The sequence below is a fragment of the Protopterus annectens genome, chromosome 1.part1 (assembly GCF_019279795.1).
Source record: "Protopterus annectens isolate FY-2018-M chromosome 1.part1, PAN1.0, whole genome shotgun sequence".
In the NCBI taxonomy this organism is placed as follows: domain Eukaryota; kingdom Metazoa; phylum Chordata; order Ceratodontiformes; family Protopteridae; genus Protopterus; species Protopterus annectens.
The window spans coordinates 18,915,198-18,934,866 of NC_056726.1; the positions used below are offsets into that span (position 1 = coordinate 18,915,198).

Sequence of the window (19,669 nt, forward strand, 5' to 3'; positions counted from 1 at the left end):
CAATGCTCAGGAGAAGGAGTGAGGTTTAAGGGAAAGCATGGGCTGAGACATTTATGAAAATAAGTCTTTCCAACATAGTTAAAGGAAGATTTTTAGGGTCTATATTATCTTGCCAAAAGCGGTTTCCGGTGAATACAGCAAGATCGAACCTCAAACTGTGAAAACTCACTAATGCGAACGGCCAGGTCACCATTATTTTCCTATGGAAAAAATTTGGTGGCCCAACTAAACACCACAGACCATTTAAATTATTACACACACACCCCTAAATAAATATACCAACTCAGACATCGCACTACAGTGGGGTAAAGGGGAATTTCATGGTGACGGCCATTTGCGTTAGTGGGTTTTCGTGGTTTGAAGTTCGATCGTGCCGTATTCACTGGAAACAGCTTTCAGCAAGATAATATAGACCCAGATTTTTAGTCATTATTGGATTTAATGGGCATTTTAAGTTCATATTCAGCTTTGAGCTTCTTAATGGCTCTTTTAAGCTCTTCACTAGTTTGCTTAAGTATTCTTTCTCTTATTTCATGTAGAATGAGACTTCGTACAAGTAATTCATTTCTCTTATTATAGAATTTATTTATACAGGTATTCAACCATAATAGTTTGTTTTTAAATTTCTCATTATATTTTGTGCATAACTATTTAACTGGGAGTAGAAGACAGATCCATAGGCAACAGCTTAAGCAATGGGATCAATCTGAGGAGGAGGATTACAATGAATTGTATTTAGGTCAGCAAGCAACTATAGGAGGACTGCTTTTAAGAAGTCTCAACACAGCAGTACTTACGGGGAAGTGTCAGGAAAAGGTCATTAATTTACTGCCTGATTTAACAAAGGAAGATAACACATATATGGAGGTGTGTAAGAAGTGGCCATACTTGTGAGGATTAGATCAAGGGTATTGGGGCCCTCAGTAGGATGGTTAACCATTTGCAAAACAGAGTTAGCATTTATAACATCAAGCAAGCACTGGGCATGCCAAATACTGGCAGGCAGTCAAGGTCAGCCAGTTTACTGAAGAATAGCTGAAGTCCCCCAGTAGAAAGGAATGGTGATTTCAGTTAAGGAGATGAGATGGCCATCATACTCAGAAGGGGACACAGAAAGTGCTCTATATGAAGTGGCAAATAATCTTGTTTAGGGTAATTTGGACAGTTTTTGTTTACGGTAATTTGGACAGTTCAAATTTAGTGTCCCGAAGTCTCCATCATGAGGTGACACTTCACGAATACTGATATTCCTCCACAACTAGGTCTGAATATATGATAGGTGTTAAACCAACAAACAGAGGGAATTTGTTCATTGCTTTGAAATCATGTCTCTGTAACTACCCATATATGCATGTACATACACTGCAGGACAGCTTCAAGTTCTAGCATGTTTTTGAGACTCCTGGCTTTGAGTAGAACCACTTTAACATGTTCCAGATAGGACTGTACTAGGTTGGAATGTTCAACAGATGGACTCTGCCTAAAAAAGGGCATTATGGGGCAGCAAAGGCTTTATCTAGCATTCAAAAGCCTTGGTAAGAGAGGTATAGATCACCTCTGGCAAAACAGAAAGGCTCGTCAAGTCATCTCACCCCATGTCGTTACATATTGGGTCCCCCTAGAATGACACCAGCTACACAGCCAATTACTAAAGAAAATTATCTTGTCTTTGAATCTCAGTATCATACTGGCTGAAGGTAAAATACCACTTAACAGCAGTGTCCTTCCTACCCAGGACACACGCATAGCAAGCTCAGTCATATCCTTCTGGGTTGAGTGCCTAAGGTCATTCACCCCAACATGGGCCAATATCAGGTCATAATCGTATTTATCAGGAAGGAGGATTCCAACAGTCCTTGTCACACCCTGGTTCCTGACTTCAAAAAGACAGCTGTCACTCTATTCTCACACAACCTGGTGAGGATGACATCAGTATGCATGATAACAAAATCACCTATTATAAACAATTAAAGTGGGTAGATGCAGTCTCAGGGCCGTTAAGGACTTGAAGTCTGTACTCCTGTAACTCTTACAGGTATATATAACTGGCTGCCACATAGGTCTTGCAATGGAAAAGGCTGTGATGGCACCAAAAAAACAGAAGTGTATTTGTAGGTAAAGTAGCTACACCTGCCTCTGACTTACTGTTACGTGGTTGAAGACAGGTGGAGTCTGTTTAAGAAATGTTCATCCTCCTACTAGATCCTGTCCTTTTACAGTTGATCTGCTTAACTTTATCTGTTTTATTGGTTTAAAGTATATATTTTTTATTTTTTTTTCAAAGGACCTTGTACATTTTTTCTGTTAAAAATGAGTTTAATACCTGGTTGCTTGCTTATATTTACTGCATTGCTTATACTTGTCCACACTGTGTTCTGGGTCCTATGCAAAAAAAACACTTTGCGGAAGTCAGTAGATGATATGTACCTAAATTGAGAATGTTTATTAATGAATTTTGGCACCACAGCTGAAACCTTAACTTGTACCCATGAAGGAGCTGATAACTGCAAAGAAGAAAACAAAATTGAAACTATTAGAGAAATACATAACTGAAGCCACTACGAAGCAGAAACTCATTCTAGTGCAACAAACAGAAATGTAGGGCACTCAAAATGGTAACAGGAGACAGAGAATATGGTATAAACATGAGAAATATAAATGAGTTTCACTCTCTCAAATATTCTGCACCTAACAAGCTCAAGAACTGCTCCGATTCCTTATAGAGAAATTGCCACTAATTCCATAAATTCTGGTCAGACAGAGATAAATACGGTGGCAAGTTAAATGTTGTGATATGCTAGTACAGTGATGCTCTCCAAAGTTCTTCTCTGTTCTCTTGTAGCCTTGTTAGTACTCACTTCTTTTAAGTGGTTCCTATTTAAAGTGACTTCTCAGCAATTCCAGCACTCTTCCAAGTGTACATCCCCCTTCAACAACGAATTCCCATACAATGGCACGGTCAGTCAGAGATAGAGAAGTACAGAGGTTTACAGGATATAAGTAGTAGGGCAGGTCTGGGACTGTGGCAGGTAAATACGCATTTGTGATCGAACCCTGCTTAGAATATTAATGACAGTTATTTTTTGCCAGGTTATTATTCATTGTTTAACTGATATGAACTAAATTCAAGTTGACAGAGAGGATCACAGAGCAATGCCTCTTTATTATACACAAAGACTTAGATTCAAAGACTGGGAAAAGAGGAGGATGTCAGTTACAAGACTGTGGCAAGCAGTGTTTCTCACCAGCTACTGTGCACTGAAGCGAGGAGAATATTTGCATGTAAAGAAAATAATATGTTAACCTCTCAGTCTTTCTTCAGCTATACTGTATCAAAATTGAACTTCCTACCTTGCCACCACCAGCCATTACTATCAACACTGATCATCAGTGGCTTGAACATGTAATAAATACTTCAGAGAAATATTGTTCAAGTACCCAGTGACTGTGTATTCTCTTCTGTCACTTTTTTCCTGATGTCTCAACCCTGATTTTGATCCTGAAAGTACTCGTATACATGTGGCATATATTTCTACTTCATTCTATTAAAAGAAAAATAAAACAGCTAGTGGTACTCTAGGATGGCCCAGTATCACAGTCATTGCCACACAATCTATACAGCATTTTTCACATGCATTTCTTCATCTAGACTAGATTCGACTGATAACCTAAAGCACAGATGTACTGCAATGGTGATGCCTACTGGTCTGTGGTGCATTTCATACTCTACTTGATCTGTCATGTGATTTCATATCTTAACTGTGAAGAATGAAACAATATGGCTCCTTAAAAACATATAAAAACACTACCATACCTCCATAAATGCAGTCCACGCAGGGTAATGGAATATCATTCTCTTCCAAAAGTTTGTTCTTAAATGGTGACTCCTAGAAAATGAAATGGAAATTATATTTTAAGTGTAGTTTTTGATTATTTTAAAATTCTGACCCCAAACATAACATCATCAATCACAATTTCCATTAAAGGAACACAAAAGCACAGACTTTCTTTAGTTTCTGACATCCCTGACACACATTCTGTATTATAAAACACTTCTGTACTATTAATAAAGTGTTCTAAGTGGTGATGGTACCTTTGTACTGCTTGGGACTGCTACGATCCAATTTTGTGCTCAAGACTACAAAAGCCACAGGATTAAAAAAAGGCTTAGAACAACAGTATACCAAATTAGCAGTATGGAAAAACAGTCAGCCCTTTGCATTTAAACTTTCTACACCATTTCTATGTTCCAGTACTTAATTTAGTTTGCATTTTCAAATGTCTGAGCTTTAATCGCTGGGTCACCTTGTAAAACGAAGTCTGGCCTAGTAGGAAGTACCTGCTCAACCAAATGTAATATGCATTAGTTAATGACAGTTTGCAGCACTAGGGAAAATCAGGCTAACCAGAGATGTTCAACAGTCTGAATAACAGTCTGACAACTGAAGCAAAGGATCAAGTATGTACGCTGCAGCTCCTGTGGTACAGGGTTTGAATCCCTTGGACCTTATTTGCCAATTGTGTGACCTTGTTTGACCTTGAACACGTTTCATGACCTGATATCACTTGTAGAAGGTCTCACTGCTTCAGAAAAGGTGCAGTATCACCCCAAACCACCTTACTCTGTCTCGACATTCTTAAGCTTAGAAAATTGACATACACATATTTTAAATGTTATTTTTTTTTAATTATACTTGTCATTTTCTTATTTACAATATCCTGCATCCAACATGTTACAGTAGGCTGTAGCAGGCTGGAGAAAGTCTGAATCATTTATGAGATTATACATATACATATATATGTCAAAGGAAAAATGGCCAGTACTATTGTTACTGTTTTGTGCAAAAGTTGTAAGAAACTGCTTAAAAGCACAGACGCTCACAATGAAGTGTTATTATCTGGTATGTAACTGTTACTTGATATGCAATGCAATTTTATACCTTAACTGCGGAAATGTAAGTAGCTCAATAAGCATTATTCTGATTCCTTTTTAAAAATCCATAACAATACTTTTCTACATTTCAAATGAACTAAATTAATTAAAGAAAGGAGCTTCATCTTATACAGCATTAATAGAGAGGGCACTGTGCCTTAGCCTCTCACGTCAGGAAGTTGCTCCTAAAGTGAAAAACGGGAACATAGGTCATGAAGACACTTGTTTAATTTTCAACGATGACAGATTAAAAAGAGCATCACATCTATGATCCTGTGCAGACAGAGACACAAGCATCTCTGGAAAGGTGGCATGCCTATGAATAGTCAAAGGTTATGAGGACCTGAACATTTCTTTCATGTGCATTAATAACTACATGACATTTGCTACAACTGTGGTGCAGACCTCGTGCTATCTTGCCTGTAACTTGATGTGCAGCATTAATTGGAAAACAGCAAGGCAAAGGGCATTTCCAGAGAAACTAGAAAAAATACTGAGAACTTGATATGGATCTAACACCAACTGCTGAGTGAGACATACAGTGCAATAATTGAAACAGGTATAGGATATGGTGTGCATCAGAGTTGAACCCCTTTAATTAAATGATAAAATACTGAAAAGAGCTACTGTTCATTTTTCTTCACAGCTGGGCACAACTAAATGGGAGACTTTTAGCTGTGTGCATTGTAACTCTTTTAAAGAAGTTTACTGCTAAGGGAGAAAAGACTTGGGAAGTATTTTCTATTGCCATGTGGATTTGGTGTGATATTTACGTAAACATGTTTGTTAGATTCTCTCTGTAATTTAATTTAGTCCTGGAGAATGGTAAATAACCACTTAGCTTTATTTTTTCAAGTTCATATTTCTATATAGAAACATGGTTCGTATTCATTTACTGAATTTCTTTCCCTTAAATCCAGTCACAAAAACTTCAATATAAACTCGTATAGCTAAGCTAAGGGATGCATCTTCCTTGATCCCATTTTCAATATTAGATTTCTAATATCAGAATCCAATGCATGCGTGCAATTTATGGAGGGAAGTGGGCACACTGCAAACATGTCACATCTACCCCTCCTATAAAATTACTCTATTTTTGTTAAACAGATAAGATCCACTATGCACAACTGTTTTCTAGGGACGTAAAAGCTTTGTTCTGCTCAGATGACTCATACAGGGCACCGCAGTATGCAAGCAGAAGTGCAAGCAATTAAAAGGCATTTAAAAGAAATGGACACTTTGCACTTCACTGCCTTATCTCACCATAATGCCACCTGTCAAGTACTTTGCACCCAAGTGTGAATACCTTCTTTGCTGAAGAAACACACAAACTATTTCTGAAGCGAAAGTTAAGAAGCAGGGCACCTTCATATTTAGGACAATCTGAATTAAGAGTTCCAAAACCAGCACCCTAGCATAGCTAAAGGTCAGTACAGAGCTAGAAGATGGATATAATGAAATATGCTGTGTATTTCCTTCAGAATTCTAAACGTTGTCCTACAGAGGACTTTGTATCTGCAACATTAAGTAGCTAGTGAAATAAACCTTAAGACGCACAATGCATGCAAGTATACAAGAAATTTCAAATTTCCTGAAAAGACATCCTTGTATGCAAATATAAAGGAGAACTATATCTGAGGGATACAGCACTAAGACTTATAAAAGTCTCCTACTAGCCAGTGTATAGCATGAATAATGCAAGAGCTTTTTCAGCTGTAAACATTTATCTAAATGCTGACTTGCCAAGTTTGCCTGTGAAAAGTTGGTGTCAAACGCATTTCCAGACATCAGACAAGCACTTGTGCTGGTACAGTGCCCATACCTCTCAACCTCTTAGAGCAAAACATTAGGACAAAGCCTAAAATGATGGGGGGACAAATAGTGACAGACTTGAAATACTGCTCTTATAAACTTAGAAAGTTGATAGAATAATAGGTTTTGCATTAGCATGAATTTTCTGAAGGATGTGGAGTCTTAAACTCAAATGTTTGTCATTATTTAATGACTTCAATCCTCAGCTAGTTGCCAGAAAAGTACAGATTTTAGGAGGAACACACCAAAAATATAAGGCAAAAATCTGGACATTCTGAGAAAATATGTACAGTTGAGAGGTATGACAGTGCCTGGTTTCAGACGTGATGAACTTTATATCAACAAGCCTTGTTTCTATAAAATCCTAAGTCAATCAGTTATTCCGCAAGCAGTAACAACAACAAATAAACAAGTGGCATTCTGTTTGTATGTCAGGTTAAGAGGTGTCCACAAGTATTGTAAACACTATAAACAGGTCACCTCACTTTTGGTAGTAGTCTTTCATACATTACCTAAAGGAACTGTCTAGTTCTTTATTAGTAGTACAAAGACAAACTATATATAAGCATTAGCTTGCTACAGAGACTATAAATGCAAAGGTGGCCTTTAAGGAGCAAATTGAGGAATAATAACCTGCAGCCCTTCTCATGACAGCTTGGGAGATAGAAGTAGAAGCTAATGCCAACAGAAAAATATTCTATCTAAAGATATATCACTGGCACGCTGACACCCTATCAAAGCATTTCCACAACTTGAAAGCCCCCTTGGAGCAGACCCCCGAGCCTAGTTTTCTAATTTTTCTGGCCTGTTAATATCTCTGAACTGAATAAGAATGCCTGAATAACACTGCCTACAATGCCATCTTCTTCATGTCGACAGCTTCACAAAACCGGTGTCCACCAATGTGAATGCCACTCGCAGCACTCTGCCTATAGCTCCTTCCTTCGGTCTTAACTAATGAGGTCTCAAACAGGGTCCATTTAGATCTACTGGACTCACTCAGAATACCTTCAAAGTTTTCTTTGGAGGGCATGGCTGAAATCATACTGCAAAACTTCAACCAAGGGTTTCTAAGACAACCTCATAGATTGTTTGGGTCTGTCTAGTAACTGTCAGTAACTGATGAATGCAACATGCATCAAGCAGTCATCAGTTGACACTATAGCTCCTCTCTTCACCTAAATGTTTGCAACACAAAAACTCTAGTATGAGGACAAAACCACAAAGTCGATCACTGATCTTCTGCCTAAGGTGCTCTGGAACCCAAGTGCAAACCTCTGTCACAGGTGAATACTAGGCTAACTGCCTGATGGGCTATTTTTAGTCTTGTCAATAACATGAGATCAGAATCAAACCCTGTACCTATGAGGCAAAGACCTTAACCATTATACCAAATGTCAAACTGGTTTCTTATAGACAAACCATGACCTGTATAAACTCCAAGAATACACCCTTTAGGTATGGCTTAGGAAGCTGTTCCTCCTAGTCATACATCTCCAGGTATCGTTGCTACTACTTACGTTAGCAGATAAGTCTCTCAGTAACACTACAGACACAACAGGTAGTAGTCTCTCAAGCACCACACCCACATTATTCAAGAAAATATATTGCCAAAGTAGTCAACATATAGGAAATGGGCATAAAATAGCTTTAACTCTATGTTCTCCAAGTGGTAATTAGTTTGATTGTAGAACAGACCCACTGGGAGAAAAGTCAAGGATATAAAGACTTTGCTGCAAATAAGAACCATCTGACCACAAACAGTATCTACATTTTCTATACCATGTTTACCATAAACTCCTCCTACATTTAAACAAACAGCAAACCTTATTACTACCTCATCACTAGAGTCATATCTAGCTCATCCTGTGTCACTGTCAGTTCCAGATGTGCTGTCCCCACCAACTTAGGTTTTCAAGCAAAGAGCAAAAAAGGATCCTTGACTTACTGTAAAAAGCTGACTAGTGCATCGGCTTTCACAGCAACTAGTCTACATAGTCTCATCTTGGCTTTCTACAGATGCTACACTCATTCCCTCAGTTCTTCAATTGAACCTGAAGAAAAAAATTCTGTTTGCTTCGGAGAGTGGAGAGGAACTCTCCTAAAATTGAAGTTTTTGTATACAGTGCCAGCTGTACATCTGAACTACCTTTAACATCCATGAGTCTGTCACAATCGGTTGCCAAAGAGGAATGTACAGAGCCAGTCGTTGGGCAAACTTTAAGATAATGGGTCAGTAGAGGAGTAGATGGGGGAAGAATTTTGATATAGTCATTCTAAAGTTGTAAACTCTCCCTTTTTTGGAATGGATCCTTGTTTCTAACTGTTCCCCTTCTGCCATCCCTTTTTTGTTTTCCTATTTGGCCTAGGAAGGTAGACACTGCTTATTTTGTTGCATAGATGTAAAATAGTATCTGTGAGGTTTGTATGGGTGTGCACAGAAAAGTCATCAAAACTCCTTGAATTAATTTTGTTCTCTCTCATCAAATTGTTTGAGGACTTGTGTAGCAAATGATCCAAATAAAACTTGCTTATCAAAAACTAACTTCAAAATTTCAGACTTTACCTTAGCAGAAAATATTTGATTCTGTACTCGGGCATGTGTTCTCATAACAGTAGCAGAAGCCCTAAACACTGTATTTGCACAATCATACATATTCCTTAAGGCATGTTTAGATGCCTGGAAAATGTTGGAAACAATAGCTTTGAGATAAGGACTACCTTCAGGGGCAAGACTGGTAGCTAGGTCTCTCAAACTGTCTATACAAAAAAAGGTAAAATAGGTCTGATAGCTAAGAATTATACATGCCAAAGTAGAAGGAAAAAAATTCTCTTAGCAAATCTGTCCAAAATCTTACGCTCTTCGGCCACTGGAGAAGGGTTGGATGATACCAGAAGTCTGTTCCCTCCTGGCATAGATGTTGATGTTGCTGCAGGGTCTGATCTAAGGTGAGAAAACAGGCAAGTACTTGTTAGTTTGAGACACTTTATGAAGTCTTTTTCTGGGACTGAAGGTTGTGAAATAAATGTAGTTGTTCGAGTGTATTCACTGTTGCAGTCATTACATTTGGGTAATCTGCTGACAAGTTGCCCTCAGTCGGCCTGAATAACAAAGTCTTGGGTCCTGCATCGGTTGCTGTCTCTTCTTCCATGACGTCAAGTCGTCAGGGGTATAAAACATGCAGCCGATGCCATTACATCAGTTTTTCTTGCCCCAGATGTCAGGTGCCCCCCAAATGGGGAGCAAATAAAATTAAAAACACAAAAATATATCTCCAACCAGAAGCAAATACACCAAAAAGACTTTTAAGCACAGTAAAAGAAAGTAGAGGTATAGTCGGAGAAAAACAGGGGGCTGGAGGGAGGGTGACCAGGACTGCAACAGTGAATATACTCAAACATCTACATTTATGGTAAGTGTACACAACTGTACTATGTTCTTCGTGTTTCACTGTTGCAGTCATTACATTTGGGTAGATTCCCAAAGCTATGGTTGGGAGGAGGAATTTATACAGCATTAGGACCAGCTATAAGGCCCTGCAAGACAGCAGCGGCAAAACCAGCTCTGGATTTAGAGAAAATTTGTAAATGATAATGCTTGGTGAAAGTATGTACAGAACTCCAGGTAGCAACTTCTAGAATATCCCTAGTAGGAACACCTGAGAAAGGCTGCAGAAGTAGATGCAACCCTGGCGGAGTGAGATCTGATCCCCTGTGGAGATAGGTTTTCCATGGTGTTTATAGCAGAAATGAATGCAATGGCTTATCCATTTAGAAATGGTTTGTTTTGAAATAGCCTTCCCCTCTGCCCTGCAGCAAACACTACTAGCAATTTTTCAGATTTTCTTCAAAATTTAGTTCTGTCCAAGTAGAATCTAAGTTGTCTGTGCATGTCCAAGGAATGCAGAATCTGTTCCCCTTTGTTTTGTGGATTGGGAAAGAAGGTTGGCAAATAAATGGACTGATTAAGAGCCACACTGGAAACCACCTTGGGCATGAAGGATGGATTGGTCCTCAGAGATACCCTGTCCACATGAAGGATAATGAAAGGCTCCACTGCCATAAGGGCCTGTAATTCACATATTCTTCTAGCTGAAGTGATTGCTAAAAGGAAGGCTGTTTTCCAAGAAGGAAATTTTAAGTCTGCAGTAGCAGCTGGCTCGAAAGAAGGTAGAGTGAGCTTCTCCAAAACAAAGTTAAGGTCCCAGGCAAGGGTAGGGGCTCCTCTGGGTGGTCTCAAGCTCTCTGCCCCTCTGAGATGCTGCTTGAGAAGGGGATGAGAAAAGAAGGGTGGGTCTGTGTTATAGTGAGCTGAAATAGCTGAGGCATGGATTTTAATAGAGGAAAAAGACAGGCCCCCTTGTGAAGCATCTCAGTTGAGTATTGCAAAATCTGAGGTAAATTGGGTGCTGCTATGCTCATCCCTAAAGATTGGTTCCAGGCACAGAATCTTTTCCATTTGTTAGCATAAAATTTTCTAGTACTAGGTCTTCTCACCTCCAAGATGACATCCATCACAGGTTTGCTGAGGGATGCTAAGGGTGAATTTAAGTTATTAGCCAGGCTGCAAGGTTCAATGTTGGAAGCTGAGGGTGCAGAACTTGGTTCTCCTGCTGAGACAGCAAGGAAGGTGTCTGAGGCCGGTGCCATGGAGATATTTGTGACACACTGTGCAGGAGTGGGTACTAGTGTTAGTGTGGCCAGTCTGGAGCAATCAAAATCATTTTTGGTTTGTCCTGTTTTACTTTTAGCAGAACTTTGGAGAGCAGTGGCAGAGGGGGAAAGGCGCAGACCGATAGGTTTTTCCAGCTGAAGGATAGAGCATCCACTTTCCAGGCTTTTTTGTGGGGAGTCCTTGTGCAAAACTTGTCCAACTGGTAGTTCTGGGGGGAGGAAAATAGATCTATGTCTGGGCTCCCTCATTTGCTTGTCAACATGTTGAAAATCCGTGGTTCCAGTTTCCACTCGTGTAGGTCCATGAGATTTCTGCTTAGTCCATCTGCCAGTGTATTCAATTTTCTTGGCAGGAATTCAGCTCGTAGGTGCACCTGGTAGCTCAAGACTGTGTTCCACAACGCCATGGCTAGTCTGCAGAGGGGGTAGGAATGTTTGTTTATGTACCACATAACCGTGGTGTTGTCTGTCTTTACCATTAGTTGTCCTGGAAGAATGTAGTCCTTGAAGGCTGTCAGAGCATTCTGTACAGCTAGCATTTCTTTTTGATTGATATGTAGGTGCATTTGATTTGGGTTCCATTTGCCCAGAATGCATTTCTCTGCCAGGTGAGCCCCCCATGCATAGTCTGATGCATCTATAGTTACGGTTTGGGTGGCAGGGGGTACTGTGAATGGCAGTCCCTTGTTTTGGTGGCAGGCCTGTGCCCACCATAGGAACTCCAGGCGCAGGCAAGGTATGAAAGGAATCATTGTTTCCAGGCTGTGACAATGTTGACTCCATAGACTTTTTAAGTACCACTGTAGTTTCCTCATATGCAGTCTTGCATATGGAATTAGAAGAATGCAGGAGGCCATGAACCCCAAGGCTTGTAGTATTTGTCTTGCAGATAGCACGGTTTTTGTGGCCACTTGTCTGAAGTAAGTTACCAAATGAATTTGCTTCTCTGGCGTGAGGAAAGGCATCTGGGCAGTTGTATTCAAGCTTGCACCCAGGAATGTAATTTGTCGAGAGGGTACCAGTTGTGATTTCTTTTCGTTTATGGTGTACCCCAGACAAGTTAGAACCCTTTTTTACAAACGCCAGATGATGTAGAAGTATGTCCTGGTTTTCTGCCTGAATTAGACAATCGTCCAGGTATGGAGATATCTGAATATTTCTTTGCCTGCAAAATGCAATTACTGGAGCCAAGCACTTTGTGAATACCCTGGGCACAAGTAGACAAGCCAAAGGGCAGTGCAGAGAACTGATAATGCAAGTAGCTTGCTTTGAAGTGTAGGTATCTTCTGCAAGATTCCCTGATTGGGATGTGCAGGTATGCTTCTTTTAAATCTGGAGTTGCCAACCAGGCATCTTTGCCCAGCATAGAAAGCAACTGGTGAAGAGTCAGCATCTTGAATTTTGGAATGTCCAGAAAGGTGTTTAGAGTAGACAGGTCCAGAATTGGATGCCATGATTTGTCTTTTCTGGGTATCAGGAAAAGCCTGGAATAGAAACCTTGTCCCTTTTCCTCTTCTGGTACCGGTTGAATAGCCCCCATGTTTAAGAGGGAAAGTACTTGTTTTTGAGCCTCTGCCCACTGATTTGGGGGCAGGTCTGGCCACCCGTTTGGTGTTGGCAACGTCTGGAAATGAAATCTGTATCCCTGGGACACTATATTTAAAACCCATTTGTCCCTGGGACACTATATTTAAAACCCATTTGTCCTGGGTTATGAGCTCCCAGTTTTTTGCATGAAGAGCAATATTTCCCCCACAAAGGGGCAGCTAAAAGGTAAGTGCCTGGTAATTTTAAAGGAAAGTCATTGAGACTGTTTACCATGGGGGGAGTCTTGTTATTTCCAGATTTGGAAGTGGAGGCCCCCCATTGCTTAGTTCTGAGAGTCCCCTGGGACTGAAACCTGGTGCTTTTGGTGTGTCTGGGTTTGGCTTGAGAGGATCTGGAAGGAGCTGGAAAGGACCAATTCTTAGTAGGCCATTGCCTACTAAATCTTGGAGGTTGGCAATAAGGCTGAAGAAGTTGCAAACAGGTGGTCCTGATTTAAAGGAGCATCCAACAATTTTGCTTTAACATGATCAGGTAGAGATTGCTCTTTAAGCCAAGCATGCCTTTTAAGAACAGACCCAGTAACAGCAGCCCTGCAAGAGGCCTCCAAAGAATCAAAACCACATTGCAAAGTATGTTTTCCAACTTGTTCAGCAAAATGCAATAAATCCTGTAAATCTTTATTTTCCACACAGTCAGAAATCAACATAATTTTCTGTTTAAGCAGTCCTATAATATGCTGTTGATATTTTAACATATGAAATTGGCAGTTTAAAGCCCATTGCCAAGGTTGCAGTAGTATAAACCTTTTTACCCCATCTATCCAGCACCCTGGTGTCTCTATCAGAAGGGGTAGGATTTTTAGCAGTAGAAGCCTTAATGCCTTTGGGCCCCTGAGAAATGGTTTCTGGATCTGCAACAGGATTTTTGAAAAGGAACTTGTGGGACTCAGGAACCCTGTAGTATCTGTCAGGTTTACTTGGAGCCATAGGCAGGGAATCAGGGGCCATACTGGATTCTGAAAACACAACAATGTCTAGTACAGGAGGTATAGCCAAAGGCCTATGCTGAGGCGGAAGAAGAAAATCCCTAAGCCTCTTTTTTGAATCAGAAAATTCCTGACTTTCCCAGTGGAAATGCTCCCTTAAGGTATGTAAAGTTTCCCCAAAAGAAAAGTCCTCGGGGGGGCAGAAGGAATGAAATCCTCTACATCAGAGGCATAGGGGCCTGAACATGTGGCCTGCGCATCAGTGTTTTAGACACATATCGAGATTTAGGCCTTAGTATTGAAGGTGAAGTCGGTTTAATATGCAAGTCTGTAGGCCTGAATACACCCCTCAGACGCCGATGCCTGCACAGCGGCTCCAGACCCATCCAAGGTAGAGACATCCGCGGGTTCCATAGGTGAAGCATCTCGCTGCATACCAGACTCCGAATGGGTCTCAGTAGAGGCCTACGAGTCAGAAGTAGCAGGTATCAGGGGCTGCGAAAGCACCTCATTGAGTACCGGTGAACTGGTGACTGGCTTAGGAAAAGCGTCGTCGGCAGTTTTGGACCTCGACGGCCTGTCTCTGTCTTTATCCTTGTGTTTTTTCAGAATCCCGGTAGTCGGATGGCTAACAGATGTCATTTCTGGATAATTAAACCGAGAAACAAAATATTTAGAGGCAAAAAAGTACCGATGACGGATAGTGCGCTGATTAAATAAAGCACAAAACTGACAACAAGGTGTGTCGTGGTAAGAGCCTAGGCAAGGAATACAGTATAAATGATAATCTTTATGAGGTATTTGCTTTCCACAAGTAATGCAATTATTAACTTTTACTGACATCAGTAAGGGGCAAGAAAAAGTTTCCCCAACGGGGTACTTAGCTTTAAGTTGAAGACTTCGGTTCTGAAAATCGAAAATGAAAATTTCAGCAGTCGGCTGACCGGCACTTGCGGACTGCTTCTGCTTCGGGCACCGCACAGCAAAAAAAGACTGATGTAATGGCGTCGGCTGCATGTTTTATACCCCTGATGACCTGACGTCATGGAAGAAGGGACAGCAACCGACGCAGGACCCAAGACTTTGTTAATCAGGCCAACTGTGGTGGTTGAAAAGACTGCATCAGAGAAAGCTGGAGAGGTGAGTGAGTGAGTGGTCTGAGGAAAGACTGCCACTACAGAGCCACACCATCGGCTGAGACAAAGACAGTCTGTGAAGTTGGCAATAGCTGTTTGGTAAGTTGTACTTACTTTCTACGAAGCACGGAAGTTGGACCAGCAGAAGCAGTGCAAGCATCCATGTTGTGACCATGGAGGATGCGCCGAATGTGGTCAGAGATCTACTTCAAAGGACTGAAAACTCAAAATACTGAATTTCACTTGACAGACCACACTATAAATAAAATATTGAAAACTCATTTGATGGAGTCTCATTATATTGAAAGCTTATAATGCTGAATTTCAAAGTACTGAATTTTAAGCCATAGACATGCAACCTTACACCACCAATGACTAACTTTTTCCATAACTTAAACACTAGTTACCTACCTCTTAACAGAAACTGGACGATATAAAACCAAACTTGGTGTGGGGGGGGTGGCATAATTATATATACTACCCTCCAGGATCGCACTACAGTGGGAAAAGAGCATGTACCATTTATTTACCTTACAGTACTGTGCACAGTGGCACTACTGCCAGGAGCACACGAAACGTCCTTCATATTACTTTAGATACTTCCCATAAAAATGGAGAGACATACCCGCATTTAGGAACACTACAATACCACTTTCTATGCTAGGGGAGGTTGGCATAATGGTTAAGGTGTTTACCTTACAGACACAAGGTGCAGGGTTTGAGTCTCACTTGGGGTAATTGGAGATGTACCTGCATAAGTATTGAAACATGAATATGATTATATATTACATACTGGAATTTAGATAGGAAATACCAAAGAAGCCAAGTAGTAAAACTTATTCTGAATTGAAAAAAAAAGACTGAAAGTAGATTTCCAAAGGTGAAAAATAACTGGACTAGAAATGGATCAGACAGAAGAGGCCTTGCACTTTAATTGTTCCTCCCTCATTCTATTCCTGGTTGATACACCAGCTATTTTCTTTTTTTGTGAAAGCTGTGAAAAGAATGATGTGATATTTTATTTGGGACAGAATTAGAGCACAGGTATCTTGGGAGTAACTTAAAATTTTGAAAGAAATCAAGCTCTGAATGTTTTAGATCCTTACCTATACTATGATGTTGTACAAATTAAGACAATGTATTTACTGTGTACTTTATGAAGTGAGGCGGTAGATGGAGGGGATTAGAAAGTCTAACTAGTATAAATAGAGTTATTTGACAAGGTTTCAGTTTGGCTATATTACAGTAAATGTAAATAAAAGTCCTTATGCAGTAAGCAGCTTATTACAACATTGTATAGTATTTTAGCTAAGTTGGAATACATCCCCTTGTTAAATGCATTATTAGTCCACAGTAAATAGAGTCAAATTAAATTACAAAAGGAAATGCAGCTAACATTTTGGAAAAAGAATGAGACTACTGTGATTTTTGGGGAAACAACTACAGTTGAATTCAAGCTGGGGTTCCAGGATATAGATTCAACAGATCTGTGGTTTCCCTAATTTTTTAATGAATTAAGCATCGAGGAATGATGGACACTGCAACACAAATGCATCTGATTGAGCTATTACTACTGGGGTCATTCCTACTGGAAGGTGACAGCTGAATAGCCAGCAGTACAATTTACGATAAAGGCATCTAAAGTCTTAAGGGAGGCATACAATAACACAGTTGTTAAAAAACAACACTGGAATGATTTTTTTTTAAATATTGATATATATGAAGTGAACTGGATATAATGCCAGTAAATTAAGGAAATTTAGGATTTTTGCTTGCAAGTAAGTGCAGTATTTTCATATTTGTATACTCTACAAAGATTGAGATATACATTCAAAATACTGATCCTCATTACTGGAGATGTGGATGAAGGCATTTTGGGATCACAGAATCATATTTCCATCACATTCTAGTCTGAATGTCTAAGGAAGACACAGATCACATACAGAGAGCAGTAGTACAGAGAAATGTAGAATTTACTAAGCTATTAATATTATTTGGTTATGACAGACTTGATAAAATGAGAGGACTATGTTGATTTCACTGATTGTGGTTGCTAAGACAGCTGCAACAAAGAAGTAGATATCAAAAGTGATCCCAGTTTAGAAGACTGAATTGGAATAATTAATGAGTTACACAAAAGAGAAGGTCAAATGTCATTAGAGCCTCATGGAATAGCTATGTAGTTTGATGGTTGCCAAAGCAAATGTATAAGGATACGCTTAAAAAACAAATAGTATTTATACATTTTTTTTTATTTTATTTACTCATCAGAAAGATATTAAATCCTTTATTATACAATGACCCCCCCCCCCATTAATACTCAAAAACGTGTGCCCTGATTGGTCAGTGTGCACGTTGTAAATCAGTTATAGTAATGGAAAAAAGGTCCGGTCGACCCGGACTTTTTCCATTACTATAACTCTTTTTTTAAGCAACGGAGAATGCAAGATCTCCGTTGCTTCATACTGTCTCGCTATGTTAAACGAGTTTAACATAGCGAGACAGCTTTAAAAAAAAGCAACAGAGATTCTCCGTTGCTTTTTTTAAAGCCGTCTCTCTATGTCAAACTCCTTTAACATAGCGAGACAGTTTGTAAAAGGCAACGGAGATCTTGCTTTCTCTGTTGCTTTTTTCAAAACTGTATCGCTATGTTAAATGGGTTTAACATAGCGAGACAGTTTTAAAAAAGTAACGGAGATTCTCCATTGCTTTTTTTTTAAGCTGTCTCGCTATGTTAAACCCATATAACATAGCGAAACAGTTTGTAAAAAGCAACGGAGATCTTTGCTTTCTCCGTTGCTTTTGCCCACAGCTCTGATGTACTGCGTAGGCATACGCATGCGCAGTACATCAGAGCTGCCGCAGAATACCAGACAGCTGCGGAAGGGCAGCAAGGAGGCATTATACAATGCCATTATTTAAGAAAAGTAATTATTTTTTTTCTTAAATAATGTTATTGTATAATAGCAATAACCCACTTCTGGGTGTGGGTAATGCTGGATTTACCCACGGTTGGCTTTGCTTGGCCACTCAGGCTTCGCCCTCGTGACCAAACCACAACAACCGTGGGTAAATCCAGCATTACCCACACCCAGGCGTGGGTTATTGCTATATTAGTAGCTAGACTGGAGCAGTGTGCTGATGTGCTGGATTTTTTTAATTATTTTTCCATGTATATGGAATTTTATAATAAATTTTCTGATGTCCAACTATAACATTTTGAAGTTCGATTATTGAAAAATAAACAAGCGAACGAAAGCGCTCAAATCTGGATCCGGCTCCTGTGTTGTTCTTTCCACCGATCACCCAGGATTCCCCAAAGTTACCTCTAAGTCTTAGTATTACCTGGTGATAGCTTTTATTGTTTTTATATATATATATATATATATATATATATATATATATATATATATATATATATATATGCATTTTTATAATAATTTAGGTCAGTTGTTGATATACTAGTATGTGATTTTTTTTTTTTTGTAAAATTCTTTGCTTATACAGTAACTGTTACTAAAAAAAATAAAAAGCGAAAGGTGATTACACAAATGCACCGATCAAGATCTGCATCCAAATCACTTTGGAAAAAAAATGCTACAAAAGTACAACATGACTGTTACAGGATTCACTACGGTCACTTATTTTATGTTTAATATTTGAATTTTAATGATAAAAATACATCACTGCTGGAAATTGTGATGTGTTTGAAATTGGTATATTTAATTGATGCGAATAACGATGTTTTATTTAAAAAAGTTTGCAAATTACAAACCATCACAAATTACAAACTTGTTTTTCAATGTTACTGGGTAGTGTAGAAAATGGTCATCTCCCTGTAACACAGTGTTTTGAGAACCAAAGTAACAATTCGTGAGGTTCGACAGTTGAGGTCTATGTACTGGTTCTGTCTGCTCAGAAATCTAGTGAGATGATCAAATGCTATGAACAAAGTAATTTTTACACCCCATCTCTAAACATAAATAACTAATTTTTCCCTGTTTGCTACAATTTTTATTACTAAATGTGTTTAGCACAATAGTGCAGAGGTAAAATATGGGGAGTCTTTGTTCCCCCAGTATTTTTTTAAGGCAACAGGGCTTGGCATTCTGTACATAAAATTTAATGTGTACATCAAATGTACATGATTCAAAACAAACTTGTAGACCAACAGCAATATTAAGTTATGTCCTAAAAAATGCTTGCTACATCATTATACAATACGCTCTAAATCTTTGCTGTTTTGTCACAACATTGTGAAACATTGCCAAATGTTTTAAAGGAATCTCCTAAAACAAGTTTAAGGTATGCAGCCAACACAAAACTTTGATCTGGATTTTTATTACGAAATATCGACACTTTCTACAAGTCATAAATACAGGAACAGCTGTAAACACGTTGTCTTAGGTAATATAGAAATCAGTTTAACCATCCTCTGTTTTCTACACCACTCATCTTAATGACTTTGAAGGTTAGTATGTCAAGGCACAGCTGCAAAGTAAAGTGTGTCCAGTTTGAAGATCTGCAGGTGGGATCTCTCATATGCAGATCTTCTTGTCCTTTTGGCATCATGCTACAGCC

At 39.3% G+C, this 19,669-nt stretch overlaps 1 protein-coding gene across 1 annotated transcript in view; it reads right to left on the reverse strand.

Annotated features, from left to right (window-relative positions):
• The window catches only part of MTMR12 (myotubularin related protein 12), a 1,177,010-nt gene that overhangs the window by 622,820 nt on the left and 534,521 nt on the right, over positions 1–19,669 (reverse strand). Inside the window, exon 4 of the mRNA XM_044073440.1 lies at positions 3,815–3,887. Within this exon, the coding sequence (XP_043929375.1) occupies positions 3,815–3,887 (73 nt within the window). The remainder of the gene's footprint in view (positions 1–3,814; positions 3,888–19,669) is intronic.